Source organism: Tetranychus urticae, chromosome 2 (genome assembly GCF_039701765.1).
Source record: "Tetranychus urticae isolate SD_2017Ah chromosome 2, NJAU_TeUrti_SD_1.0, whole genome shotgun sequence".
Lineage (NCBI taxonomy): Eukaryota > Metazoa > Arthropoda > Arachnida > Trombidiformes > Tetranychidae > Tetranychus > Tetranychus urticae.
Window position 1 is genome coordinate 11,879,231 of NC_142959.1, and position 25,857 is coordinate 11,905,087.

The 25,857-nt window shown below is 31.9% G+C and overlaps 8 protein-coding genes and 3 long non-coding RNA genes across 12 annotated transcripts in view; 4 read left to right on the top strand and 7 right to left on the bottom strand.

The window, feature by feature from the left end:
* Positions 1-5,486: 5,486 nt before the first annotated feature.
* On the bottom strand, positions 5,487-8,487 carry LOC107360121 (uncharacterized). Its single transcript, XR_016198863.1, has 4 exons — positions 8,022-8,487; positions 6,804-7,968; positions 6,388-6,586; positions 5,487-6,324 (listed from the first exon to the last, which is right to left on the bottom strand). It is a non-coding gene; the product is annotated as an uncharacterized LOC107360121 (long non-coding RNA).
* Positions 8,488-8,690: 203 nt separating this feature from the next.
* LOC107359936 (uncharacterized) lies at positions 8,691-10,079 on the bottom strand. 2 transcript variants are annotated; one of them, XM_015926539.3, is made up of 3 exons: positions 9,949-10,079; positions 9,449-9,566; positions 8,698-9,352 (listed from the first exon to the last, which is right to left on the bottom strand). In XM_015926539.3, the coding sequence occupies exons 2-3, from the start codon at positions 9,516-9,518 to the stop codon at positions 8,802-8,804; spliced, it is 621 nt and encodes a 206-aa protein (XP_015782025.1). In that variant the 5' UTR covers positions 9,519-9,566; positions 9,949-10,079; the 3' UTR covers positions 8,698-8,801. The 2 variants fall into 2 exon arrangements, with proteins under 2 accessions (XP_015782023.1, XP_015782025.1); XM_015926537.3 differs by lacking the exon at positions 9,949-10,079 and having other exon boundaries at positions 8,691-9,352; positions 9,449-9,610.
* Positions 10,080-10,500: 421 nt separating this feature from the next.
* Positions 10,501-11,306, top strand: LOC107359938 (large ribosomal subunit protein mL66-like). Its single transcript, XM_015926540.3, has 3 exons — positions 10,501-10,629; positions 10,726-10,868; positions 10,946-11,306. Exons 1-3 carry the CDS (start codon positions 10,536-10,538, stop codon positions 11,198-11,200), a joined length of 492 nt encoding a protein of 163 aa, XP_015782026.1. The 5' UTR covers positions 10,501-10,535; the 3' UTR covers positions 11,201-11,306.
* A 271-nt stretch (positions 11,307-11,577) lies between these two features.
* Positions 11,578-13,629, top strand: Syx16 (syntaxin 16). The gene is made up of 3 exons (XM_015926535.3): positions 11,578-12,180; positions 12,252-12,390; positions 12,668-13,629. The coding sequence occupies exons 1-3, from the start codon at positions 12,103-12,105 to the stop codon at positions 13,423-13,425; spliced, it is 975 nt and encodes a 324-aa protein (XP_015782021.1). The 5' UTR covers positions 11,578-12,102; the 3' UTR covers positions 13,426-13,629.
* A 379-nt stretch (positions 13,630-14,008) lies between these two features.
* Positions 14,009-15,773, bottom strand: LOC107359411 (uncharacterized). The gene has a single exon (XM_025160286.2). It carries the CDS (start codon positions 15,365-15,367, stop codon positions 14,042-14,044), a length of 1,326 nt encoding a protein of 441 aa, XP_025016054.2. The 5' UTR covers positions 15,368-15,773; the 3' UTR covers positions 14,009-14,041.
* Positions 15,767-22,582, bottom strand: LOC107359859 (Na(+)/citrate cotransporter). Its single transcript, XM_025160251.2, has 14 exons — positions 21,826-22,582; positions 20,397-21,754; positions 19,709-20,294; positions 18,591-18,740; positions 18,201-18,468; positions 18,053-18,122; positions 17,837-17,983; positions 17,580-17,717; positions 17,396-17,473; positions 17,219-17,329; positions 16,584-16,770; positions 16,334-16,495; positions 16,112-16,249; positions 15,767-16,024 (listed from the first exon to the last, which is right to left on the bottom strand). Exons 3-14 carry the CDS (start codon positions 19,802-19,804, stop codon positions 15,845-15,847), a joined length of 1,725 nt encoding a protein of 574 aa, XP_025016019.1. The 5' UTR covers positions 19,805-20,294; positions 20,397-21,754; positions 21,826-22,582; the 3' UTR covers positions 15,767-15,844.
* On the top strand, positions 18,217-19,200 carry LOC112538573 (uncharacterized). The gene is made up of 2 exons (XR_003081756.2): positions 18,217-18,359; positions 18,432-19,200. It is a non-coding gene; the product is annotated as an uncharacterized LOC112538573 (long non-coding RNA).
* Positions 21,823-22,599, bottom strand: LOC149093895 (cytochrome b5 reductase 4-like). The gene has a single exon (XM_089267795.1). The coding sequence runs from the start codon at positions 22,364-22,366 to the stop codon at positions 21,953-21,955; it is 414 nt and encodes a 137-aa protein (XP_089123921.1). The 5' UTR covers positions 22,367-22,599; the 3' UTR covers positions 21,823-21,952.
* A 168-nt stretch (positions 22,600-22,767) lies between these two features.
* On the bottom strand, positions 22,768-24,017 carry LOC107359861 (uncharacterized). The gene is made up of 2 exons (XM_015926448.3): positions 23,886-24,017; positions 22,768-23,787 (listed from the first exon to the last, which is right to left on the bottom strand). Exons 1-2 carry the CDS (start codon positions 24,013-24,015, stop codon positions 22,952-22,954), a joined length of 966 nt encoding a protein of 321 aa, XP_015781934.1. The 5' UTR covers positions 24,016-24,017; the 3' UTR covers positions 22,768-22,951.
* Positions 24,018-24,142: 125 nt separating this feature from the next.
* Positions 24,143-25,626, top strand: LOC107359862 (uncharacterized). The gene is made up of 3 exons (XR_001568170.3): positions 24,143-24,393; positions 24,778-25,042; positions 25,197-25,626. It is a non-coding gene; the product is annotated as an uncharacterized LOC107359862 (long non-coding RNA).
* Positions 25,044-25,857, bottom strand: part of LOC107359860 (uncharacterized) — a 44,278-nt gene continuing 43,464 nt past the window's right edge. Inside the window, exon 4 of the mRNA XM_015926447.3 lies at positions 25,044-25,308. Within this exon, the coding sequence (XP_015781933.2) occupies positions 25,246-25,308 (63 nt within the window). The 3' untranslated portion in view covers positions 25,044-25,245. The remainder of the gene's footprint in view (positions 25,309-25,857) is intronic.

The following is a 25,857-nucleotide window of genomic DNA, read 5'->3' on the forward strand; positions in this document are numbered from 1 at the left end:
TCAAGATTCAATCATTTCAATCGAAACAGATTTTTTGAAGATTGCAACGAAATTGCTTCTAAAGTCACTTTAAATGTTGATAATTATTGATCTAAATTGAGCATCTTTAGTCACAATAGAAAGCCAAGAATTAAATTCGAGAAAATCATTGAAAATTAGATAATCTTCAGTTTTTCTAGAGATGAAAAATTTTGATGAAATTTCCAATTGAAACAGTTTAACCAAAATCACTAAACTCGTTGAGATTGAGATTCAATGAAAATCATTGACAATCATTTCAATTTTTTGGAACAATATTTGTCTCTGTCTTGTGTCCCAGCACTGTAGTAATAAAATGTCTAAATAATCTTTCACTCATCAAGTCAATTTGACGAGTTGATTTGATTCAAATAGACATTTCAGTTAATGATCATTTCATGTTATCGATTGATGCTAGGATAAGCTCAACCGACTTGACCATTTAGCTGTGTAACCGTGATCGGGTTACTTGAACAACACCAAACCTTAAAGCAACTGTTACCTCACAATGGCAACTTTCAGTTGATTTGATTTTAATTTACACTTTACATTGTTTAAAGTTGGTAAAGTTAATGATTAAAATGTCGTGTTATCCAGTTAACAGTTAATCAACTTTGCCCAAGAAAAATTGGCCAAAAAACTGAGAGCAACAAATGATTGAGTATCTCAACGCTTTCAAAGCTCATCTTGAGCATTATCATTGAATCAATGTAATTTGTTGTTGCGCTTTCCTATTCATTTGCTTTTAATTTTTGTTTCTCTTTTTTTGTTACCTTTACCTTTAACCAAATGAAAGGGCGAGAAGAAACAAAATCCACTGTAGAATGCGTGATTTTTGGATAATTGAGAAACTGACCTTTCTCCTTTCAACCTTGTTAACCATGTTTGTAATGACAATGAATCAGCCTTGCAGCAACATTCAAAAGCAAACCAAAAAAAACCCAAAAAAAGTGAAACATAAAAAGCAAACATATTTAATTTCAATTGTATCAACAGCAAAACAACTGAAAAGATGAACAAATTGAAACAAATTTTGTTCAATTTGTTAATTATCATCAATCAATCCTTGAAATGATTCAATGTTGTAAAAAGGTTAGAAGACAAAGTTGACAATTTATCTTTGCAACAAAAAGGAACCCAAAAAAAGAGCAAAATTAAACCCAAATAAAGGTATTAATGTTTCCATTGTTTCCAAGTAACTACAGATGAGCTTTTGTTTCATTTTTTGTTGCAACTTGCGTGAGCTTCGCCCATGTCACCTTTACCATTAATTCAAGATTCATTATCGACCCAACAACCAAGATGATCAAGGTAACACTGAATTGCATTATTCATTATTAACATGAAAAAGCAAAAGAGATCCTATAATAGGAGGAAAATGGTAAAGATGTTATTATATGATCGTCATGATGATTGTTGTATTACAATGTACACTTTGGTTAACCTTTGTTTTGTCTCAATTTGAATTGCAATTTGTTACCTACAATTGATCAGCATCCATTGTGAACAAACATTTCATCAGATAATGTTTATCACTTGTAATTAACATTATTAATAGACGTTGGTTCAACATCTCATTATTGATCTTGTAATACAACAACACTTGACCCTCCTATTTTTGGGTTCAATATTAAGCTTTTCCTTGTCAAATAAAAAAGTCTTTATTAGTTTCAAGATTATTACATTATTGAATTTTGTTAACAATAGCAATTGAGTAAATAAAAGGCAACACCTTTTCATCATGCAATTTAATCTCTGCTCAATTGATTTCGATAGATCAATGAGCAAAACTCTTTTATTCAATTTTTTCCAAATCACTATTGGATAAACTAAATGACATTCAATCAGCTTTATAAGCCTATGAAGTATCGATAAGGAATGATGATAAAAGTGTTGAATAGAGTCAATATTATCTCATCAAATCTTGGTAATGAGAAAATCATGATTCTATTGAATTGTTACAGAAATATCATCTCAATTGACTCGAAAGAGTTTAATTATTGCTCTGAGTTTAAGGATAAGAGTAAATATTGAAAGTCGAATCACAATATTTCATTAAGACTTAAGCCGATCATAACTAGTCTCATCTTTTTAAAGCTCAGTTGAGTTAGTATCGGCTTAATTCAACCAGTTATGGCTAATGACAGTAATATAGAGAGATTGGTGAAGCTGATTTGATTAGATTTCAGTCTTTGACTTTTCCATGTGAGTCGCAATTTTTGCTTCAAAATTTTCTAAAATTTAAAACACTCGAATCAGCTTACAAAATTCATCTAAAGGGTGTTGAGGTTAGTAAGGTTCAAGCAATCACTTGCCCAAATGTTGATAAAGAGATAAAGATGATAAAAATGAAATTGTCTCATTGTCTTCGTCTTCATCAACCATCTTTGCCATTGATATTTTCATTTTTATCATCTTTATCTCCTTATCAACATTTTGGTTAGTGATTGCTTGAACCTTACTAACCTCAACACCCTTTAAGAGAAGGGAAGAAAAGGTGAGGAAAAGTGATTTTTGAATCTCTCTGATGGACAATTGACCGAAGATAAGACAAAGGTTTATTGATTAACTCATTGTTTTCTTGTGAAAAGTAAAGTTTAGATGAAACAAAAGTAGAATTACAAGTTTTAAAGTTTTTCAGCTGAGCCAAAATTTTCTCTGGTCTGAGCCTTTTGTAGAGTCGAAGGCCTTTAGGCTAATGCGGCGGTTTAAATAACTTGGTGAAAATGAATCCTGTTCAGTCTGAATCTCCATTAAACTCGAAATCTTCCAAATCCATTCAACTTTCAATGAACATAAAAAATTGTCAGCTTAAAGTTAAAGTCAAAACCAATTAACCGAGCTTGTTAGTCTTTACAAAAACTTGCCGTTAAGTTGGCTGACAAATGATGGACTTTACAATTGACCAAATCAAGACTAATGAGCTTCAACTTTTTTAAACACCAACTTGTTAATGTGTCCACTCAAGTCAGTCTTGATTTGTCCAAATTTCATCAAATCCAGACACAGATTGGACAAATGTAACAAAAAATCTGCGCTCTTTAGCTTTGCCCAAAGTGGAACCATTTTCAATGTCAAAGTGGTCTTTCAGCTAAACTAAATACCAATTGAACTGAACAATGAATATAAATCTAAAGTTTAAATATGCGCGTAAACTGAGCCATTAACAGTTTACCAGAACCAGGAAAAAAAGGGAATGATAGAGATGGTAAAGAGGTTATAACACTTTTAAGAAAAATGAAGATGAACATGATGTAAATGAAGAAATTTGAGATTATTGTTTACTTTTATTTTTCCTTTTCTCATCATCATAACCATCATCATCATCATCATCATTACCATTGAAATGGCAAAGTAAAGCAAGGAAGAAAACCCTTTTCAAGAGTCAGTCTTAACGTTTGGAAAGTTAACATTAAGAGAAGCAAGAAATGCAAAGATGAGCCCAATTAGCGGTGATCCAGTTTAACTTACCAAAAAAGAAGCAGCCAAGAAAAGTTGAACCAAACTTTAGGTTCATTGAAGAAAAAAAAGTATTTGAAAAAACACCCAAATTAAATGGGCACTAAGTGTTGCTCTGACCTCTACTGATGCCTTGGTAAATATGAAGACACACATGCACTGTGTACATAACATTTACTCACTATGGCAGTCCATTTTGAAGCTGTATTTGTTTTTGTACTCAAACATTGCTTTTACCCTTAAACATTGTTAATGAGAAGGCAAAATGTATATTGTATAAATTCACAGCTACTGTAAACACTTGACTATTGAGCGAGAAAAAAAGAAGCGCAATTGCCGCTTCTTGTTATCCCGTTGTAAATATCAACTCTTTAAAAGCCCTTGTCAACGGACAATTCAAATTTCATCTCAATGAAAATGAAAGGTTTAAGATGAAAGTCAAAGTAAAACACTTTTCAATCAACTTTCAAAATCAACTTTGAGGTTGACCAAACATTTCAATAAAAACGTATTTCAAGTCAAATGATCAATGAAAATTGAAGATCAAAGCAGATGGAAATGAAATTTTCAAATTGATTGAACAGAATCAGAGACTTCTGTACATTTAATTGCCTCACATTTAAAGTGCCAATGGGTTGGGGTCAGGAAAAATTGACGCTTAGATAAATCTCTAAGAAGGATGAAAAACTTGGAAGAGTTCAAGTGTTGAGTTATTTTTTTGCATTGGATTGAGTGAATTTAAAATAAGCCAAATTGATGTAAAAGTTGAATTTATCAGGATAGTTTGTGCAATGTTAATTAACTTGAACAATCTGTCAGCTTGTTTATCATGGTTTTGGTTCTTGTTAACTTATCAAGTTGCAAGTAAAGACGAGACAAATGTGACATGATCATTATTATTGTCATTTTTGTTGACTTATGATGATAATGATGATGATGGAAATGGAATGAAAATTTGTTTAAACGAAATGTTTCAAGATGAAGATGAGAGGATGAGATGGGTTGAAGGATAAAGATGATGATGATGAGAATAGCTTCAAGGTGAAAGGGTCAATTTTTAAGATGAAATCTCAAGGTAAGGTAAATACGGTGAGATGGTCTGAAAAGGTGTACAAGATGATGATGAGGAGAATGAAGAAGAGAAGAGAGAGAGAGAAAGATGAAGGAAGATGATGAAGAGAAAGATTAAATGGAAGATGAAAAAGCTGGTTGAGAAAAGTAAAGAATGAAAATTTTGTTTTGTTGCTCTCAATTTACATTGGGAATGGTTTTTACTCGAGTAACTTGATATTCCCATTCGGGTAACCAACTTCTCAATGCAAACCATTTCATCTTCAAAGCTTTCCTTTGCTCTGCAAAGCAAACCTCTGCTTTTCTCATCAATAATCATTTTCCTTTACACCAACGTCAACATTACCAGACGTAATCTTTCATTATTCACCAGAATTTCTATACAATTCTCTGAATTTCAGGTTTAAGGGTAAAAAACAAAATTCTAGTTTACTGCTTCATTCAAACGTCTGATCAAAGTTTAATTTCAACATTTATTTTCAAACGAAAGACTTGGGGTATTGAAGTCAATGTGAATGTAGAGTCACTGTGGCCCTTCATGAGTCTGGTTAAGTCCAATTATCAGGTTATTTAATTTTGCTGCGACAAAAAACAAGATTTAAAATGTTTACTTTCGAGGCAAAAAGGAAGCAATCGATTCTATTATTGAAAACAAAACAACTTGATTAGCTTGAATGATCGGCTGAAATTTCAAAGTGGATTTGATTATAAAAACATTACTTTAACCATTGAACTGACTTTTGATTTACAATAATTTTCATTGTGTTTTAAGGAGCCACCAGTGTTAATCAGCTTTTGGCTCTACCAGCTCAAAATAATGAAAATTTTAGTGATTTGATGATAACATTGATTGGCAGCATTGGACTTTCCGATTTGCTTTTCACCTTTTAAAGTATGTCAACCAATTTTGTCGAGCAAGTCCATTGAATGCATTTGAATATGTATTAATTTAAATTTTATTGCCAATAGGCGTGGGATTAGAGTATAAAAAAAGGCCAATAGGAAAGTCAAAGGAAAGTCAAGTAAAGTCAATAACACAAAAAGTAGTATCAAGATTATATTCAAATGATTGCTCATTTTGCTCCATAATAATAATGATGAAGATAATACATACATAATAATAGGACAATAGGTTACAATAAAGATTACAAGTCACCTTTCAACCTCCTCTCTCTCCTCCCCATCATCCATTTTATCCTCTTGTTGTTTCCAACCTTATCCTCCTATTTTGCCTTCTTCATCATCATCTGTAAAGTTTCCTCCTTCAAATCAAATTACGCCTCTCTTGTGAGCAAACAATCAATTTAATCAATTATCAATTTGAAAGTTTCCTCAAAATCATCATCAATTGCAATAAAAGGGAGTAAAAAACGAGTCCAAACTGATACCCAGTAATGATGTTGAAAAAAAGGGCAACATTTTTATCAATTGACTTGTCATTGATGCAAATGAAATGCCATGCAAAAAACAAAGCATTGAAACAGCAAAAAATGAAGGCGAAACATTTGGACCATTGAATGGGCTTCTCGATGTGTTCAACAACGATGTAAACGGTAGAACCTGGAAAGTCAAGGTTTTTTGTCCAAAGCATCTCAGCCTTCCAGTTTACACCCACTTTATTCAAAGTCACGCTTAACTCGGCTTTTGAGTAGTTTCATTGTTTAACCATGAAACAAGACAATGAACAAAATATCGCTTCAAAACTCTTTTCCGATTTGGTCCAAAAAAGGGATAAAAATCTGAGCTGAGAAAATTTTCTCCTTTTCTTCTTGGCTTCTGTCGTGAAAAACAATTGACTATTATTAACTTGGAGTCAATATTTTTTTTTGTTCAACTCACATTGTTGGAGAGTCCTGAATAACATGATTTGAAGGCAAAAAAAGACGAGTAAATTGTTCCATTGAAGGTTTTCAAAATGCTTTTCACCTTTCAGGTTGTAACTTTGCTTTCCTCCTTTGCCATTTGACTGTAAAAATGTTGACCTTCTTGGTAAGGTGTTTGGGTTGTGACAACCTTGTCTCAGGGTAACCTTTTTTTCCTGTGGTTAAGTTAATAACAATTGTATTAAATTTGATTGTTAACAACAATGGACATTGACTATGTTACCATGTATGTTATGATTTAAATGGCAATACATTCAACATCAAAAAGGGTCAATTTTAAAAAAAAGGCTTTTTTCAATAGATAAGTGAAACTGATATGTTACTGTGACTGTTTATTACCTGATCAAACTGGAAGGCTCAATTGTTACTTACCTCTTGTTAATGCAATGAAATTTCAATGGTAAATTATTGTTGTTTTTTTCGCCTCTTTCTTTTGCCTTCAAACTCGAATCTTACATTTTGTCCTTTTTAGGACAATAAACGTGTATGCTTGTACCTTTTTGTGCTCTGGAAGAAACCATTTTTGTGTCTGTATCTGTGTGTTGATCCATTATTGAATACAATGGCGAAGTGAGCTTGTAACAAAAGCTTGTGTATAAACTTGAAGGGCTAACAATATGGGCTTGAGGTACAACAATGATATTGGTTAATAATGGTTGGAAGTGGTTTTGCCTTCTTGTTGATTACAATGATTATGATGTTAGCATTGTGCTTCCATGTCAAAGGTACAACAGTAATTTAACTTCATCGAAAGTCAACGGCAAATTAAAATGTCTTGATCTCCTTTGCATGTCCTTTTGGCTTGTTGTTGCTGTCGCTTTTGTTGAAACCAAAATGACTTTTTTCCACCGCATTTACAAGGTTGATTAGAAAGGTTGATTTACAATCAGATTATTACACAATCCATTATGATAACAATTCGGCGTATTTGGAGACTTTTGTATTGACCGTATCGACAGCTACATATGCATGGTAAATCTTTTGGGTCAGTGTTTTAATCGAAACCATAAACTGGAATAATTAATCGGCTTTCCTTTCCAGTTAATGGATTTCTGTAACCTTTGGTTAACCTGAAGACATCCTTTTAACCACCAGCATAATGATTTTCCCATTCAATTGATAATCCCATTGTGAGGTCCAATTGTTTTGTCTGATAATACTGACACACACACGTTACAGCGTGTGGCTGGCTTTTCCCCTGGCTACAATTTAACCAACAATTATGGACGATTGTTTGTTTGGGTTATTATTAATTTAAACTGGACCACTTTTAAAATGAAATGAAAAAGATGAGAGGAAAAGGTAATTCGAGTAGATAAAATGATGATCCTGGTGAGTGATAGACTTCATTGAATTAACCTTAACTGCATCTGGTTCTTCTCATCATCCTTCTCTTGGTTCGAATCGGAAATAAGCCAACAATCGAGAAAACCAACGTTAAATTAAGCTATCGGGTTTCCAACGGAAAAAAAGTGAAACAAATTATTTTCCTTCTTTTTGGCGTTTAGAGTATTAAAATTTTGTTGGTGATATTCGTCTATGTAAAAAAAATGTAAGTCATGATGAAAGGTCAACGAGGAAGACACTTGCCTATTGTTCCACTGAGATTTGATCCAAAAAGGTTGATTGATAAGATTTATTGTGACAAAAACTGATTTTGTTGGCTGCCAAATTTAAAAACCATTGAAAGTAAAATCTACAATATCTGCATGCAATGATTGTATCCAAATAAATCTCGATGCAATGACTTGCTAGGCTGTCATAATAGCTTGGGATGATTCTGATTTAGCAAAGAATCTGAAATAATCAGCAGAATGAACCATATGTTGATTCAACTTTTTTATAAACTGGACAAACACCACTATAAGGAGAGATAGATTTCACTTTGGATGAAGGGTTAGTCTCTAAATGAAAACGAAATTAGTCTGTTTAAAAGAAGTCTGAGGTCAGGAATAAGTTCAAAGATACAGATTAAAATTACTTATTAAAGAACAGATAGATTTGAAGACATTTGTTTATCACATTCAATTTGCTAATTACAAATCGACCGTCTTTAATGAAAATCTCAATTATTATGTTTTGATATTATGGTAATGCCATCTATGTTATTTATTGGAAGTCATTGTTAAAGAGTAGAGTAAGAGTTATCTTACTCTTTGGATATGGCTAAATGGGTTAAAATGTTAAGTCAATACATTCACGTTCAACAAAGAAATTCAAACATTTTTTCAATTTTTGATCTTAAAGAAATTTCAAACAATTTTTTGTTAAATATACTCTTTGATATTTATTTATTGATTAGATTTAAGTCACAATTTATAATGAATAGACAGTCTATTCAAAATTTACAATTTACAATAGTTTATTCATTTAATAGGATTTATAAACTGGAGCAGCACTTATTTTATCCACAAAATGGGAAACAACCTTTGCTGGTTTTCCTTTGGGTTGTCTGATGATTGTTAAGATAACTAAGTCCTCAGCACTTAATTTTGGTAATTTAGTTAAAGCTTTATGGTCCAATTGCAAGTTGATTGGAATTTTGTTGACATGGGAATGTTTCGTTAATGTAATTGACTTGAGAGCACCAATGAGAGATGGAATCTTTTTTCTTTTTTCAACGATGAACTTCAATTCCAATGCACGGGGATCGATTGAGATTGGTTCAAAGGCTTTCTTCGTTGCTTTCTTTACCACTGTAAGCATTACAATATCAGAGTCTCGTAATCTTAAAGTACAAATTTCTTTAAGTTCTGGTTTCTTTTCCTCCTTTTTAACCACTGGTTCAGCAGGCTTGTAGGCAGGTTCAGGGGAAGGTTTAGGTGAAGGTTTAGCTAGTCCAACGACCAATTCACCTGTTGGCTTTTCGTGTAGACTTTCACTTAATTCATCTACTTTGCTATTCAAACCACTGTACCAATCTATTGAGAAAAGACAAAATAAAGGAAAAACAAAACATAAAATTAGTTACTTTTCACATAAAATAGGAGAGACAAGATATAAGAACAAGAACTTACCTTTAAGCACATTGGCATTGGCAAAATGAACCATGAAGAAGATGTGAACGAGAATAGATTTGACATACATATTGTACTTTTAAGGTAATTTTAGGTATCACAAAGACTAGAGTAATAACTAGAAGATGTTTAAGGTGAAAGTGAACAGAGCAAATGAAGTTGCAAGAATGATACTTTAGACCAATTTCACATTGACTTTTATACCCAAGTTTCTGGACGATAAACGGGTTAAATCGTAAAGAGTTTACCTTGAGGTTTGTTTGTGGCCAAGGTTCGTAGAAAATTGAAAGCGCAGATTCTAGAATATATGGTTTGCCTATTTGTAGGTTAATCGTTTTAGTTTATGTTTTCGGGCCATTTTAAAGGGTCTAATCTGGCGGTTGAAATATACGTGCTTGACAAGAAATAAACTCTCGAGTAAACTGCCAAAGACTTTCTAGAATCTATGAGTTCAACTCTCAATGTCTTCAAATGTCAGGATTAAATGAAAATCAAATTACCTTTTCATGATATCAATCAGGTTTGTCTCTTCTCCAACTCTTCGCATTTTCTGACCGCAACTCGACTTTGAAAAAATGTAAGTCATGATAAAAGGTCAACGAGGAAGACGCTTGCCTATTGTTCCACCGAGATTTGATCTAAAAAGGTTGATTTATAGGATTAATTGTGACAAAAACTGATTTGTTGGTTACCAAATTTAAAAACAGTTTAAAGCAAAATCTTCAGTATTTGCATGTAATAATTGTATCCAAATAAATCTCGAAGCAATGACTTGTTAGGTTATCATGATTGCTTGGAATGATTCTGATTTGGCAAAGAATCTGAAATAATCAGCAGAATGAACTATTTTCAACCAATTTGCTAATTACGATTAAGTAATACGATTAAAATCGATCGAGTTATTTTTAATAAAATCTCATGCTTTTTATTATTAAAGGTATGTTAGTTGAATACATTTTTGCTATTATGGTCGTGTAGTGCCATCTATTCTCTTCATTAGAAGCTAGTCAGCTTCAGCTGTTGCAAGCAAATTAAATCAATTTATTCACACTTTTGTTGATTCGGATATTTATTATTTTGATAAAAAATGTTGATCAATAAAATTTGTAAGTTAACATGTAATTATGGACATACCTTCAATAGATTTATATCTACCACATCGATAAAAATGGTCCGAAAATGTAAGTTGTTATTTAGTAATTTTCGCACATGTTTTTGTTTATCTTTTTCTGAATTGGATTCTCATTCATTTGATTACTTTTTATTTCTTTCCAAAGTGGTCATTGAGGAAAATGATAATGTTACTGTGGTCAAAGGAGTTGAAATCGATTCTGATAGGAAGCAAAGTTTGATTCCATCAGTTGAGAAGAATCCGGCCTGTCCTCTGTGTAGATTAAATTTGAAGAATCTTTCTTATACGGTTAGTTACCTTGTTCTTGATTTATACTAATTTAAAAAAGTCAACAATCAATTAAAAATGATCTCTTTTTATTACAGGATATTCTTATAATCGGACAATTTGTCGACGAAAATGGTAAAATGATGCCTCGGGAAGATACTCGACTTTGTAATCGCCAATTCGGAATTGTCAAGCACCTAATTCGTAAAGCTCAAACTTGCCGTTTATTACCACGACCAAAAGATTGGCCTGAAGCTGCTGGTACATATGATAAGCTGAATAGCTACTATATGTATCCATACAAAAGACGTGATGACATGTTTTGGACTGTCAAAGATAAATATTGGAAATAGTTTGAGAATTTTAGGATTGTGTAGATTAACTTATGATGCTTTACAAAATTAACTTAAATACCAATGTAAATGAAGACCGATATTAAAAATCTTGATAATCAGGTAACAACCTTTTAATGATCAAAAAACTATCGTGTTTAAAAGTGACGTCTCATCTTACCTTATCTTAACCTTCCGTTTTACTGACTAGGAAATTTGCCATCTTTTAATTAAGGTAAGGTCATCAATTTACAGAATTCAAGTCAATGAATTGAAGTCACCGGAATTCCTTGGCTTCAAAAAATTTCTCTTTCAGCTTAATCAACTTTTTGTAAATGGCGCTTTGGATTTCATATGTCAGCTGTTGATTGGTTACTTTTGTACAGTCTCTTTTTTGCAAATTGCAACAGTTGACCAAATTCATACAATTTAAAATAAATATGTTCTGTTTCTTTTGACCATTACTTGAATTGTTTTTGTTAATCTATTGCTACTTATTCAATTTATACTGACATTTTTTGAACCGTCTTTTATCTTATCTATTTGGGTGCCATTTCACCAGCCTGTCTTTCTTTGCTTACCCGGCTTCAGTACATCAACATATTGGCTGATTGTTCAAAATAATCAGTATTTATTATTCTTGTTTAATTCAAACATTTTAAAGATTCCATACAGAAATCTATTTTTTGAATATGTGTAATTCTTACTTAAAGCACCTGATCAGGGTGTGAGCAATCCAAAAATGACCATAACAGTTGAGCTGCCAGCTGTTAGATCACAGAAAAATCTGTGATTATTTACTAATAGAAAATTACTCTCTTGTCATATTGTTTCGCCTATCATCGATAAGTTTTCCATATTTACCTTTGCTATCTTAGCTTTCCTGATCTCACATCGTCATTATTTTAAAGACTTAATTAATCATGGTCACTCGAAATCATTTTGAAACATTCCTAACGCTGCGAAACAAAGCATCTAAATATCGCAGTTTTACTCGCTATGTAAGTCTAGATAATATTTCCATTCTTCATTTTATTTTCTAATTAAAGCCACTATTCTTTGTTAATTGCAGGAAGCTAGTGAAGAAGAGAGAGTCACTTTGGTCAATAATGAAGAAAACGGTTACATTGAATCAGGAACTGTGGACTCACCATATTGGGTTGCTTATGTTGATCAATTCCGCTTTGAGACTAGCAAAATAAACAAAAAAAGTGAGTAATAAATGATTCCAATCTTATTAATCTCTCTCGTAATTATTCACAACTTCATCATTTTGATCTAGATAAGCATGAAAATGATTCAAAGTTGTGTGCCGATAAGTAAAATATTGATTTTTGTATGATCGGAATTACAACAAGATGAATGATAATTTCTACATAATAATGGTCTTTGATGATGAACATAGCTGGAGAATCTATCAATGTTAATTAATTTGTATATTAATACCTTTCTTTTCTCTATCTTTATATCCTTACTATGATTCCATAGTTGATGAACTCGAAGAGATCCAGAAGAATATACTCAAATTGAAAAACAAGGAAATATTTGGAGATGATTCCTTCAATGATAACCGTGAGAGTGAGATTGATCAAAAGTGCCAAGAAATCAGTCGCCTTTTCAATCGATTACATTCTCTTGTCAATCAAGTGAGAAATATCTCTAGAGGAGAAGGATTAAAAGACAGGATAATAAGGAATATCCTTCAATGGGAGTATCATGTTATAAGCAATCTTTCAGCTCGCTTTCGAGAAGTCCAGAAAGGTTATTTAAACAAGATCCGTGAATATGATGATTATATGATAAAATTTGATGAAACGGACCCCAATGATCCTTTAGGAGCCATGTCAAACTACCAGGATATTAATCTATTGGACAATTTTACGTCTCCCGGTGAAGATGACGCTATTGTGTCCGGTGGAAGACAACAACAGCAACTTAGAAACACATTTGTGGCCAGTGATACCAAATTTCTTCATCAAAGGGAACAAGAAATGAATAATATCCTTAAATCTATGGAAGAGTTGAACTCTATTTTCCACGATATTAACACAGCGGTTATTAATCAAGGTAGCCTATTGGATAGGATTGATTACAATATTGAAAATGTTGAAATGTCTGTCCATCAAGGTGTTATTGAGCTGGCCAAAGCCGAGAAAAGTGTTAGGCGATCACGGAAAATGAAATGTGTCATGATTATTGCTTTCTCCATTCTTCTGTTTCTCATTATCATTATTGTAAAATCTTAAGTTTTCCCGAAAAAGCTTCCTTCTACTCATTATTATAATTTCAACATTTTATTTTCATTTTAATCTGTGTGTATATTTAGCTTTCTGATTTAAAAATTATCATCCCAAAAGTGTAATATCTCATTTAAAGTTATCAATGAATGTTCGTCAGTGATTTGGTTGACTTATTATTTCTTCATGAACTATAAAATACATTTAAAAGCATTTCTTTCGTCCTTTTGAATGTTGTATTCACGGTAAATTGAATAACCTTAAACTACCCTGAAATGGATAATCTTTCAGTAGATTGGCACCGAATTTTAATTCTCTGACTGAAGAAAAATCTTCATGTCTTTTTGATGACAAGAATTGTCTTCAGATCAGAATTTATAGTAAAACTTATGTTATAGATACGAAAAATTTTGAGAATAATTATTCGACTCATCACAAGATATTTTTAATGCGTGATATTTAAACATGCTCTTGAAAGCTATAAAATTTTGTCTCAATGATCGAAGATGTCCCTGAAATCTTCCACTCACTGCTCCAATAACAATTAAATGCTAACACTCATCATTGTTAGCGAAAATAATTAACACAAAAATTGTCTTAGTTTAAAAAATTGCTGAAATTTTTACTAACAAACTTTTTCATTTTTCATATTCTCGAGGATATTTTTCAGTGGAACATTAATTTGATTGTAAAAATCAATCAACTCTTTTTCTTCAAGTTGCCTGGTTTTTTCAGATTCCTCACTCAGTTTTTCACGTTTCTCCTTTTCTTCGCCAATCTCTTGTTCGATATGATTAATTTTGTTGTCAGTTGATTCTTCTTTTTCTGATTTTTCTTTCTTCATTGCGGACAATTTTTGTTGCATTTCATCATTCATTTCTCGTAAAACGGCCATCTGTCTTTCATGGTTTTTCGCATAAGTAGCTTTCTCTTTATGAATACTTTCAATCAGTTCTCTGGTCGTTGCAATCTTGATATCCAACTGAGTAGTTTTCAGATCGCGTGTAGCAGTTTCCTCTTCAGCCGCATTTAACTGGGTGACTAGCGAAATAAAATGATTCTTTTGAGTTTTAAAGTCTTCCAAGGCGCTATTTAGCTCCACACATCCCTTTGATTTTTCTTTGAGGGCTTCCAATGATGAACGTTTTTCCAGCAATTGTTGTTGGAATGATTGTAGTTCATTTCTAGCTTCTTCCCTTAATTGTTCCAAAATTCTCGTCTTCGCAAAGACTTTCTCAGGAGACTTGACAATCTGTCCTTTCAAAGATTCGATTCTTTCTTTGTTAGAGGCCACTTCTTCAACAAGATCCATTTTCAGTAACCGTAATTTAGCTTTTTTCTCCTTGTTTGCTTTATGAATAGATTTGTATTGATCAGCTTTATCCTTTAATTCGTTCAACTTTTTTTCCTTCGCTACCAACAACCCTTCTGGATCGGGTAACTTTTCTTTCAAGTCGGAAAGTGAAAGTAACTTTTCTTCTAGCAACTGTTTCTTCTTTTCATTTTCTTTTCTCAGTTCTGCATTCTTTAGTGCCATAACCTCTTTATCAGCAACATATCCTTTCCACTGTTCCATTACATCAAAAAATTGTGTCCAAAAGCCAATAATTTGTGAAAATAAGATTTGGTTGCGACGTCTTTGAGGTCGAATTAAATCACTGAGACGGAAATCAAAACCTGCTTTTCCAAGAATCCTTTCAAGATGATTTTTCATATTAATCAAAGGTATAGATGCTTGATGCATAGTCATGTTTGTGATGTGTGCGGTATTTGACAGATTTGGTAGACGGTATTCAATACCAAAGTCAGCAAAAAATTTATCTAAAATGTTGATCACCATATCTTTGTTTGGATTGATGAAATCGGCGAGATTGATGCTCATCAAGAAGTTGCTGTTGAAAAATTCAACCAACTCTTCTTCACTCAAAACTGGATAACGAAGATTGTTCATATTGATGGACCAGTAAATAATAAAACAGTATCAAAAAATATTAAAAACAAAGTCAAAAATTGAACAAGTTGACAAACAATCAAATGAAACTTCAAATTCAAAACAAACAACGGAAAAAAGCGGTAAAAAGTGGTAAAATTCAATGCTGCCATCTATGTACATCATAATATAAAGTTGAAATAAATAACAATTTAGTTGAGTATTTTATTGATAAAAGACAATAATTTAATAGAAAGGTTTTAAGCAAAAATAATCTATAAACTCACATAATTGATTAACACTTATTTTCAAAATGTTCAAACTTATCAAAACTTCTGTTAAAAAAGTTGACAGCATTCGAAGTTTCGATAGTATCTAATGATATCGATAGTTTAAAACAACAAACTCAATTTGAGTTACTTAAAGGATTCAATAAATTTTTTATTGTTTTAGTGAACTTAAATTTTATATATTCTTAAATTTTGTTAGTAAAACTTGTTAGTTCAAAAATAGTGATCCATTGTGTTTTAAAGAATTGGCCATATTAAATAAGGTAGAACCTGTTGAGTTGTTGACTGAAGATAAGTCGTTGAAATTGAAAACATAAAATCCCCAAGTATTGATCATAACCAAAATCACCACAAGACAAGCCACTTTCATAAAGATTCCTGGTTTTATCTGTGTAGGATTAAAACCAACACAATGTATTAATGCATCTATAATCTGATTAAAAGGATTATCAAAATATGTGGGATAAAAGTTTACCATGTCCATTGATTTAAGTTCACCAGCTTCAAAGACAATTGCGTTAGTGGCCGAACCAATAGGCAACATGAATGCGAAACTACAGCAAACCGTAACTGGTAACATGAAGAAAAGTGGACTAAAACCGAGTTTAAGAGCCTGATTTGAAAATTAAAAAAAAATATTTCATTAAGATCTAGTAGATACAAAAAAATAAAACAACTAATTTGGAAAAATGCTTACCATGTTTTTGATCGAAGGCAATATAACTGTTGCCGTGGCTGAATTTGAAGTTATCTCAGTTAAGGATAGAGCAATAATACATATGATTAATAGTAGTATTGAAGGAGATAAAACTTGCATTCGAGCAAGTTGTTGACTAAACCAATCGGATAATCCTGATGCCTGCAATACAAAACACATTAAATAATGTTGGTTGTAAGTTCATCACTTAATTTGTGATGTACAGATTTATTGCTACAAATAATATTACCTGAGTTCCTTTAGCCAGAACAAATGCACCTCCAACGAGTATAACGATATTCCAAGGAAGCTTTTCTTGAATAGCGTTCCATTCCAATAAAGGTCGAGATTGAGTTGGATTTTTTGGATTTGATGGAATCATAAACAGTAAGATGACAATGAAAAAAGCTGGACTAGCATCACCAATGTAATCACCTCTAGATTAAAAGATGACATAAATCAGTTTATCAGAAAGCATTACACATAATATAATCGTATTAAAGGCCATTATCAAGATCAATGTTAGTTCAAAACCATGATAGGTCAAGATCATATCCGCTTTTCCCCTTTTTAACACTTGGTTATCATTTTCACCTCTATAAAATTTCAAGTTGAGCTGACTTGTAAATAGGCCAGTTAAATATTGATAAAAACAAACCAGATCAAGGCATTATTTGAAATGATTAAGTTGCTATGATTCTAACGAAGTTTAAAACTGTTTTACATTTCCTAGCGTATAATCAAACAGAAAGGAAAGTTAATCACCAAAACCTGTAAAATATCCGGATTATTTAACTATGTTATGAGTCTATGATTGATCTAGTTATTGTTGAATGATCTGGAGGGAAAATTTTACAGCTAAAAATCGAATCTAGTATTTCTTACTCATTTCGGTTAATAAGCAATGGAGACCAACCCCGGGTAAACGAAGGATTACGGAAGAACCATAAGAGTATCATGCTAACAAATAAGATTAAAACAGACCATTCATGGAACCTAGAAAATGAAACAAAAATGTGATTAAAATCAAAAGCAAAATGTTAAATGCACATAAATACTTACGTTACATCACCCATTAACTCGTTCTTCTTTTGGATCATTGATCTTATCACCTTATCCCTTTCCTTATTTTCATCTTTACTGGTTTGACGCAATTTAATTAAGTTAACAAAAACGAGTTAAATATAATTTTCTAATAATCACAATATCGAAAAGAAGAGAAAATTAGGAAACGGTTAATACTTACTTTACAGCTTTTCGTATGTAAACAAGAACAATGAAAAGCCAAGCAATGAATCCACAGAGAAGCATAGACGGTACATTGAATGTCATCCAACTTGAAAATGTAATCTCATTATGAATCCCTCGCATTTCTTTCTTATTACTTCAATTTGATTAACCGAATTGATTAAATAATAACAAATAAAAGCAAACATTGTAAAGAGTTAATAAGAAAATACTAAAAAAAGAAACAATTTAATGAAAAAACACGAAGAGACTTACGACAGAAGAGCATAAAGTATCAAGTTGGGTCCAGTACCAGTTAAAGTACCGATACCACCAATGTTTGCCGCATAACATATTCCCAGGAAAAGTGATTTTCGTAAAATATAAAATGATTTAGCATCGATTTCAGGATCTTCTGTAGCTCTATTGATAAATAATCATTATAATTTCATAATTAAACTTGTAATTCTGTCACTTACTGTCAATACTTACACCAAAGAGGAGCCAGATCTTTTACGGGACTCATTAGTGGGATGCAAGTCCAAGTTTGATATTATGCTAACTGTTAAAGTAAACAGACGAACCAAAATGGTAACAAAATAGTTTTGAATTTAAATATTAGTTGAACAGTTTGTTTTACCTTTACGATTACCAGAATCTGAATTTGCAGGAGTACGATGGCGAAGCTGAACCAGAACAGCATCTACAATGGGAATCATTAAAGCTGTTGTTGCTGTATTACTGATCCACATGGAAAGGAACATTGTATTCAACATGAAGCCCAGGAGAAGCCATTTAGGTGAGGTTCCAAATAAGAGTAATACCTTGATTGAGATTCTATTATGAAGATTTGAACTTTCCACTGCAACAGCAGCCATCAAGGAGGCAATAAATATCATTAAGGTTTGCTGGAATGGTTACACAGTGGTTTAACAATGGGAACGAGTGTAAATATGTTTTAGTGATAATTAAGTTCACTTGCTTTTACGAGTCTCTACATTCAGAGATTGGTGAAGTATTGACAACTTACATTCATAAAAGCTTGGCAAGCTTGTTCTGTACTGAGTATTCCGAATAATGGAAACAAAACCAATGGCATCAGTGCCGTTATCGCCAACGGAATGGCTTCTGTTATCCAATAAGCCCCCATAACGAGCAAAACAAAAGCTCCTCGATTAACCTGCAAGCCAAAAATAAAACACCAAGCAAATCAGTTCATGATTCTTCTGAAATCTTATTTAATCTTGAAGCTTCAATATTCGTGCCGATCTAACCAACAACACAAATTCAACCTAAGCCACAACATTACGGTATTGCCTGTTATCAATGTGTAATTGGAGACTACAATTGTGTTGTTACTTTCAATATCAACTTTTTTCATGTCAAAACAATTCGTAAAATAATCTGTTTTGAATTACTGGTAAACAATCAATCATTACATTAGCTATTCAAGTCGCTCAGACAATCAAAACGCTGAAATAATTGTAAAAATCAATCATTACCTAGAACTCAACCTTTGTTTGATGCTTATTTTGAATACTATTCAATTTTAATCATCTTTTATTTGCTATAAATAATGTCTAAATTTGTATTTACATTTTACTCTTTGTTTATTGTAAAACATGCTTTAATCATATTAATTCTGATCACGTTTAGGAGCAATTATTTACTTGTTTATATTGATTAATTAACACATTATTTTGATACAAAAAAAAGCAATGGAAATGAAGAGATGAAAATTAAAAAAGAGAAATTGTTTAAAATAGAAAATCAAAAAAGTAGTTTAAAAATTCACTAAATTCACATCATATACATAATCAAGTGTCAATCATGGAATGCATTAAAATGCATTTCGATATTGAATCAGTTTCAGGGACAATCAGAGTTTCAATCTTATTAAATGTTTACCAAACCATTGTATGATAACAATTTAAATTTTATGCCTTACTTTTGACAGGAAAAGTATGTTTTTTCAAATCCATCAAATTGTAAAGTGATTTGAGGAAACACAAAAGATATGTAAATAAATTGTAAACCAAGTAAACCAAGTTTGATATCATCGATTGAAAATTAGTGACAAAGCGTAATTTAGCAACTTGAAGGGTCAATATTGAGGAATGAAAAAGGTAAACATTGAAGGTAACTTACAGGATCATGGTTACAACAGAGAAGAGGCGAAAAAAGGATTGGAATTAACCAGACCAGTATGAATCGAGGTGAACGCACAATGTCAGGAAGTTTCATATTTTCAGCATTTAATCAAAATGGATACAATTAAGAAAAGGAATGATTAACTGGTAATGAGTTGAGAAAGGTGGAAATACAGTGAAAAAAGATGAAAATTGGTGTTGATCCCGTTGACTTGTAAAGTTTAACAAATGGCAAATGAATGTAGAGCGAAATGAGCCAATTAAATCAATTAAAATCCATGGTGTTGGCAATCAAAAGTAAATTAATTAGCTGAAGCAAAGATACAAAACAGTAAGATTAACTTGACGAGTGGATTGGCTGCAAGAGTGGCACGTAATTGAAGTTAACCAACATTTCTTTATAACATTAAATTTTTATGATGAACCAATTTCAACTAGCCTCTATTTCAGTTCATCATTTTCATCGCTTCCATCATCATCACCATCAATACCGTCCTCCTCTTCATCTACTCCTCCTCCAATTGAATATAATATTCATTCGGTTGTCATTGCCGGCTTCGTCAATAATTATTTCCAACTCCAATCTAATAATAAAAAAATAACAATTATAATAACAACTGATGATAGTGGTTATGATAATGAAAGAGGAAGAAAAATATTGGGAGATGGATGAGGAGGAAATTTACCAAAGCTGTCTTCTGTGCTCATCATTGGTGGCTTTAGTGGTTAAATTTAGCAGTACCTAGATTATTGATGATGACGATTACTGAAGGACGTTGATTGAGACTGAATTGAGGCGAGTACGATACAGATCAGTGATTCCCTTAATTTCCAGATTATTACCAGAGTCAACACTTCTTTAATTTCTTGCTTTAAAATGGCTAAGCAATTCAACAGGAGACACAATGGAAATCGGATGTAGTTTATTCCTTTTATCAGCTTCTCCTTCTTTTCATCATTTATCCTCTTCCAACAGCTTTGCCCTTTAGATTTTTATCCTTCTTGATCATCCATTCTTGGCTTCTCCTTCCTTTGGAACCACAAGGAAATTGTTAACACTATGAATTGGTGAAAAAACCGAGCTTTGGTGAAAACTTCCTTCTTTTTGTCTATCAAATCAATTTATAAACAAGACAATTGTATGATTACTTTGGATCACTTTTTTTACTGTTCACAGAACATTAAATATAATTTTTTAACAATATGATGGGCAATTGGTGACATAATTGTAAGGAAAGTCAAAATAAAAACACTCTTTTCGATTAATTAATTTAAAAGTTTAACACTTGAACATTTCATTATGCTCTACTTTTTCTTTCCGTGATATTAATACGAATTAACGACTTGAGTTTACTTTCTTTTCATAACCATTAGTAAAAATCTAATGATCATAAAATTAATCTAAAACTATTAATATTTTACATTATTTTTTTAAAAAAACAGGAACAGAGAAAAACAATTTGGCTATTTTACGGGCATTTTGTCGTATATTTAGTCATGGTCTAAATAAACGACAATGGCAATGTTGATAATGTGATTGATGCCCTTAAGAGAATATACTGATTGTTATAAGATCAACTTCAGACCATTGTCTATCATCTGGTACCCTGTATTCATTGGTCATAGTGGTCATTTGTTGATCCTTAATTAATCGATTGTTTATGGCCATCAGTAATTGGATAATTTATCATCACAACTCCACTCGGTGCGCTACTTCAAGTTACGATTGGTTCATTTTATCTTAGGAATCATCTGGCAGATAACAGAGATGAAATTCATTCTGGCATCGAGAGTAATTTGTTCCCCAGGTTGTGATTAGAAAAGTTAAGAATAATCGTGATTTCAAACATGATTCGTGATGAAGTTGAAAGCATAGAGTATAAGATCATGACTTGGTGTTTTCTGTTGCCTTTAAATCGTTGATTTCTACCAGTATGCCTTTGCTAGTATCTAGATTAGGATTGAAAAATTATCTGGTCGGACCAAACAGGAGTTCATGTTGCATGAAAAAATCAAGCCTTGGTGGCAGATCACTCATGTAAAGCTGAAAAAATAAAATAAAGATGGGATTAATGAAGAACGAAGAAGCATAATGAAGCACTAAATATTACATACTAGATGGGTTGCACTTTATACAGGCTTGTAATTTGATTTTAATGAGTTAACTTAATTGCAGTAGAAGTTTGGCCATTGATTATTTCTTCGCTGTGAGTATATGAAAAGCTAATACAGGATAAAATGATCAGGAATTTTTGCTATTGGTGGATTTATCCACAGGAGCTCTTTTAGCATTTGTTCCAGGTTTAAGTTTACCAACATAACATTTTGCTAACATTCCATGATAGTTGACCCAAGCGTGAACGTTATTGAACAATTCAGTAGCATCTTTACCAGCACCTTTCACTAATTGATCTGCACCACCAGGATGAAATTCTAGGTAAGGTGTAACATTGTAAACCTTGCGATCAAGACAGATCCAGCAATCTTTATAATTGTCATGTTTCTCCAGTTCTTCTACAGTCACCTCTGGCATTGATCCAAATGTACCAGATAGATCTTTATTTTGTGACGTTAATTTGATCCAATCCATCAAAGAATGTCCAGGTTTTAAAACCACTCGTTTGCTGGATCGACCAGAATTCCGATCATTAGACATGATTTCAATGATAGTTGCAACACAAAACAATAAAGGAAAATGGAAACAATTTTTCACTTCGGGGTTATCTTGAAGAATGAGGAAAATTTAAAAATGGTAAATTAGTGAGGCTGAGACGAGGATAAATTATGAATATCTAAGACAGAAACTGGTTTATGAATTGAACATTTTTTATAATTTATTGACGATATTCAAAAATTCAAGGATTTAATGTCAAGGTAGCTTTCAAACTAGCAAGAAAGCTTATTGAGCAATTTCTCAGCTGATCCTGAACACACTCAATAAGCATTGTGTTGTTTATTTAGAAGTTACTTTTATTTTTTTACATATTGTTCATATATTTTCTATAAATAGTGTTTTTATCGATTTCTAGGAAAGAATATGATTAAGCAAAAAAAACATTGAGAGCTAATAATTTTATTCAGAACTATAAAAATCGAAAATTATAATGTACAGAAAGTATACAGCAAGTTGTGTGAGAAGTAGAAAATCATTTAAGAAAAGCTTATATCATATTGAGTTGAACATCTTGGAGCGATCCATTGATTATCATTAAAGGCGAATAATTAATTACTTTAGATAATTTCAAGATGGTAAAACAGGAATATCTTCAGATTTTATCAACCTTTCACGAATTTCCATATATTTTGCATAATCGAAATCGGCATTTTGAGTTTCTTCATAAATTTCTTGAACCTTTTCTTCCGTTTCAATGTCTATGAGGAAATGTCCATTAGCTTTGTCAATTAATCTCATCGCTTTGAACATGGTTTTAGGATCGTTTACATCGAGCGGTACAAAAGTTACCAAACCATAGCTTTCAACTACACCAGCTATAGCTTGACTTAGCTTTTTGAACTTTTCCATGAACGGGTCGTCTATAATTTGATCAATCAAATAGTTGAGATCAAGAACCTCACAATAGTAGTCAATGTTGAAACGGATGGGTCCAAATTTTTCAATCAAATCAACTTTGGATAAGATATTAACATGTGGAAGCTCAAGGTGAAGCATTGTTGCTAACGAGTTGAGAAGAGCTGAAATGAATTTACCAGGATCATTAGCATAATAAGAGTCAACCAAATTGACTGATGTTAATCTGAGGTCGAATCCGGCCACACTACGACTAGTTAAATTTTTCAATATGTTTTTTAAACTCTTGTTATGCACATACAGCTCCACTTGACCAGGCGAATCAAATATCAAGTAGGGATAAGATTTTTTCCTCTGATTTTCAGGAGAGAAGCAAACTTTCTTGATTTGATCGATCAACCAATCTAAATTAGTTTCCAAATATTCCATACAATAAATTAATCCACCATTAGGTCCTAAACTATGTTCCTGCATAGTATCATCCAAAGAAATTAAATTTTTTACATCTATATCCGGTTTATAGGGTAGTGATACATCATTTCCAGGGTCTATGGTGAGAGAAAGTAATGAAAAAATTGAAGAAAATTTTAAATCTTGAACTGATATAAGCAAAGTCGAGTAAGAAAATATAAAGAAACTAACTTACCTAAATTAACGATAAAAGTCTTGCGACCAAGCTTATTGAGAAATTTGTGAATAGTTGAACAATAAGTTGTTTTACCCGATCCTGGTGGACCGACAACAATTTGACCAAAAATTACCTGTTCTTTCTCCATTACTTCAAACCTTTATAAGGGAATCAAGAAATTTTGCCAACAAAAACAAATATTAACCAGCGAAATATTGTCATAGCAACACACATGATTTTTACATACAATAACTTGAAACTTACAGTTGGCGCCATCTATTGAATCAAGCATTTTTAATAGAATCGTTTTAACGTAATTTTTTAATTGTTTAGAGGGCTTATATTTTCTCCAAAAAATTAGTCATTTTACCTTAATGTGTAAGTTTATTAAGTTAAATTAAAAATTTGCAGATGTCAGCTTTACGACTTCGATAGTTAAAGTGGTCATTCATTTTTAAATTTTGCTAATTGAACACATGTGGTCAATTGTTGTTTTGTTTTGGTTGCAATATCATTTGTGGCTAAGGTAAGATTAAACCATATTACCTTCTGAACTTCGCTTTTCAAATGTTACTTTATTTTCAGGTTTTCATGTAAAATATACTGAACTTGAAAAATGTGAAAGTTACCAACCTTGATGTTTTTACAAATTATACAATCAAAGAAAATGAGTTTGATCAAAACAAAAATATCCTTCCATCTTGACAAACCGACACATTTGGGGATAAGATAAAAGCGTAAATATTTAAATCAATTTGATATTTTGTACAATAACCATCATTGAAAATAAATCCTCAGGATAAATTGTCCACAGTTTCTGATATTTCTTTGAGCAAAATCATTTTCTTTGATTGTATAACACATATCTAAATATTGTCTCATGATTAATGGATATTCTTATTATTTCCAGGTACTCAACTCAAGAAAACAATGTCGCTGTCTTCATTCCAAAGCGCAATTCATATCTGAATCTCATAAGTTGATCACTCAGACATGGCGTGGCATAAGTGTGTATACCTATAAGGAATGTGTTTAATGATCACATTAATTGGAATCATGTGCCCGTGATGGAGACCGTGATGAAATGATTTATGGCAATAAGCGTAAAAATAGTATTGCTAAGAGTATTTGGAAATGTGGATAACGCGAGTTAAATCAATATCTCAAAACAATCGGTAATTCATTCAATAGATTTTATTTATTTTATAATATTTTATCACTTTACGATCATGAGATTTGTTGTTTGATTTTGATGCAATTTATTTTATTTTAATCACCATTTTTGTTTTTATTTTTTTTCTTCAAATTAATTTCTCTTAAAATGTTTAGGCATCACGCTCAATCAAATTAGTTTACAGTGCAGTGCAATCATTGAAGGTTAAAATCGTCCTCTGACCATACGAAGCATAGCATCAGCTAATACATCAAGATGAGCCTTTGTCTGTGGATAAACCGGAAAAGAAAAGAAAAAAAGATTCAGTTAAATCCAGATGAGTGACGAATTTGGCAAAGAAAAGAAAAGAAAAATTAAATGAATAGTCAATTGTCATTTTCGACCATTACAATAACATGACGTGAAATTGGAACGAATTTGATACAAACAAAAAATTTTCTTTACACTTTGAAACTTTTTTTTACGTCAATGAGTTTCCACAGTCCAACTGAATGATTTTCAGTTGCCAAGTTTTCAAAATTTCAATCTTTGTAAATAAATTCAAAAACATTGAATTTACTAAAAATAGACTCTCATTCAGGTTAACACATTTTCACAATACCTTTTCACTTCTCACCTTGACAACGTTCACAGTTAACAGTTATTCATTCCCAAGACTTGGTATTTAAAACACAATCTGATGAAAAATGAGCAACAATGAAATGAAAACATAACCCAAGTTAACCAAAAATGGAAACAAAAAGCTCGAGATTCAAATCACGAGTCAACCTCACTGACCAGATCTTCAACATTCAATTCAGTTTATTTGTTCCAAAC

What these genes read in the sequence shown, in the direction of transcription:
- LOC107359936 (XM_015926537.3), bottom strand. Translation starts at nt 9,518, where the DNA reads ATGTATGTCAAATCTATTCTCGTTCACATCTTCTTCATGGTTCATTTT. An exon ending in CAATGCCAATGTGCTTAAAG is followed by an intron (nt 9,353 to 9,448) that starts GTAAGTTCTTGT and finishes TTTTCTCAATAG; the next exon opens with ATTGGTACAGTGGTTTGAAT.
- LOC107359938 (XM_015926540.3), top strand. Translation starts at nt 10,536, where the DNA reads ATGTTGATCAATAAAATTTGTAAGTTAACATGTAATTATGGACATACC. An exon ending in GATAAAAATGGTCCGAAAAT is followed by an intron (nt 10,630 to 10,725) that starts GTAAGTTGTTAT and finishes TTCTTTCCAAAG; the next exon opens with TGGTCATTGAGGAAAATGAT. An exon ending in TGAAGAATCTTTCTTATACG is followed by an intron (nt 10,869 to 10,945) that starts GTTAGTTACCTT and finishes TTTTTATTACAG; the next exon opens with GATATTCTTATAATCGGACA.
- Syx16 (XM_015926535.3), top strand. Translation starts at nt 12,103, where the DNA reads ATGGTCACTCGAAATCATTTTGAAACATTCCTAACGCTGCGAAACAAA. An exon ending in ATCGCAGTTTTACTCGCTAT is followed by an intron (nt 12,181 to 12,251) that starts GTAAGTCTAGAT and finishes TGTTAATTGCAG; the next exon opens with GAAGCTAGTGAAGAAGAGAG. An exon ending in TAGCAAAATAAACAAAAAAA is followed by an intron (nt 12,391 to 12,667) that starts GTGAGTAATAAA and finishes ATGATTCCATAG; the next exon opens with TTGATGAACTCGAAGAGATC.
- LOC107359411 (XM_025160286.2), bottom strand. Translation starts at nt 15,367, where the DNA reads ATGAACAATCTTCGTTATCCAGTTTTGAGTGAAGAAGAGTTGGTTGAA.
- LOC107359859 (XM_025160251.2), bottom strand. Translation starts at nt 19,804, where the DNA reads ATGAAACTTCCTGACATTGTGCGTTCACCTCGATTCATACTGGTCTGG. An exon ending in GAGTTAATGGGTGATGTAAC is followed by an intron (nt 17,330 to 17,395) that starts GTAAGTATTTAT and finishes TTCATTTTCTAG; the next exon opens with GTTCCATGAATGGTCTGTTT. An exon ending in AACTTAAATCAATGGACATG is followed by an intron (nt 16,025 to 16,111) that starts GTAAACTTTTAT and finishes AATCCTACACAG; the next exon opens with ATAAAACCAGGAATCTTTAT.
- LOC149093895 (XM_089267795.1), bottom strand. Translation starts at nt 22,366, where the DNA reads ATGTCTAATGATCGGAATTCTGGTCGATCCAGCAAACGAGTGGTTTTA.
- LOC107359861 (XM_015926448.3), bottom strand. Translation starts at nt 24,015, where the DNA reads ATGGAGAAAGAACAGGTAATTTTTGGTCAAATTGTTGTCGGTCCACCA. An exon ending in GACTTTTATCGTTAATTTAG is followed by an intron (nt 23,788 to 23,885) that starts GTAAGTTAGTTT and finishes CTCTCACCATAG; the next exon opens with ACCCTGGAAATGATGTATCA.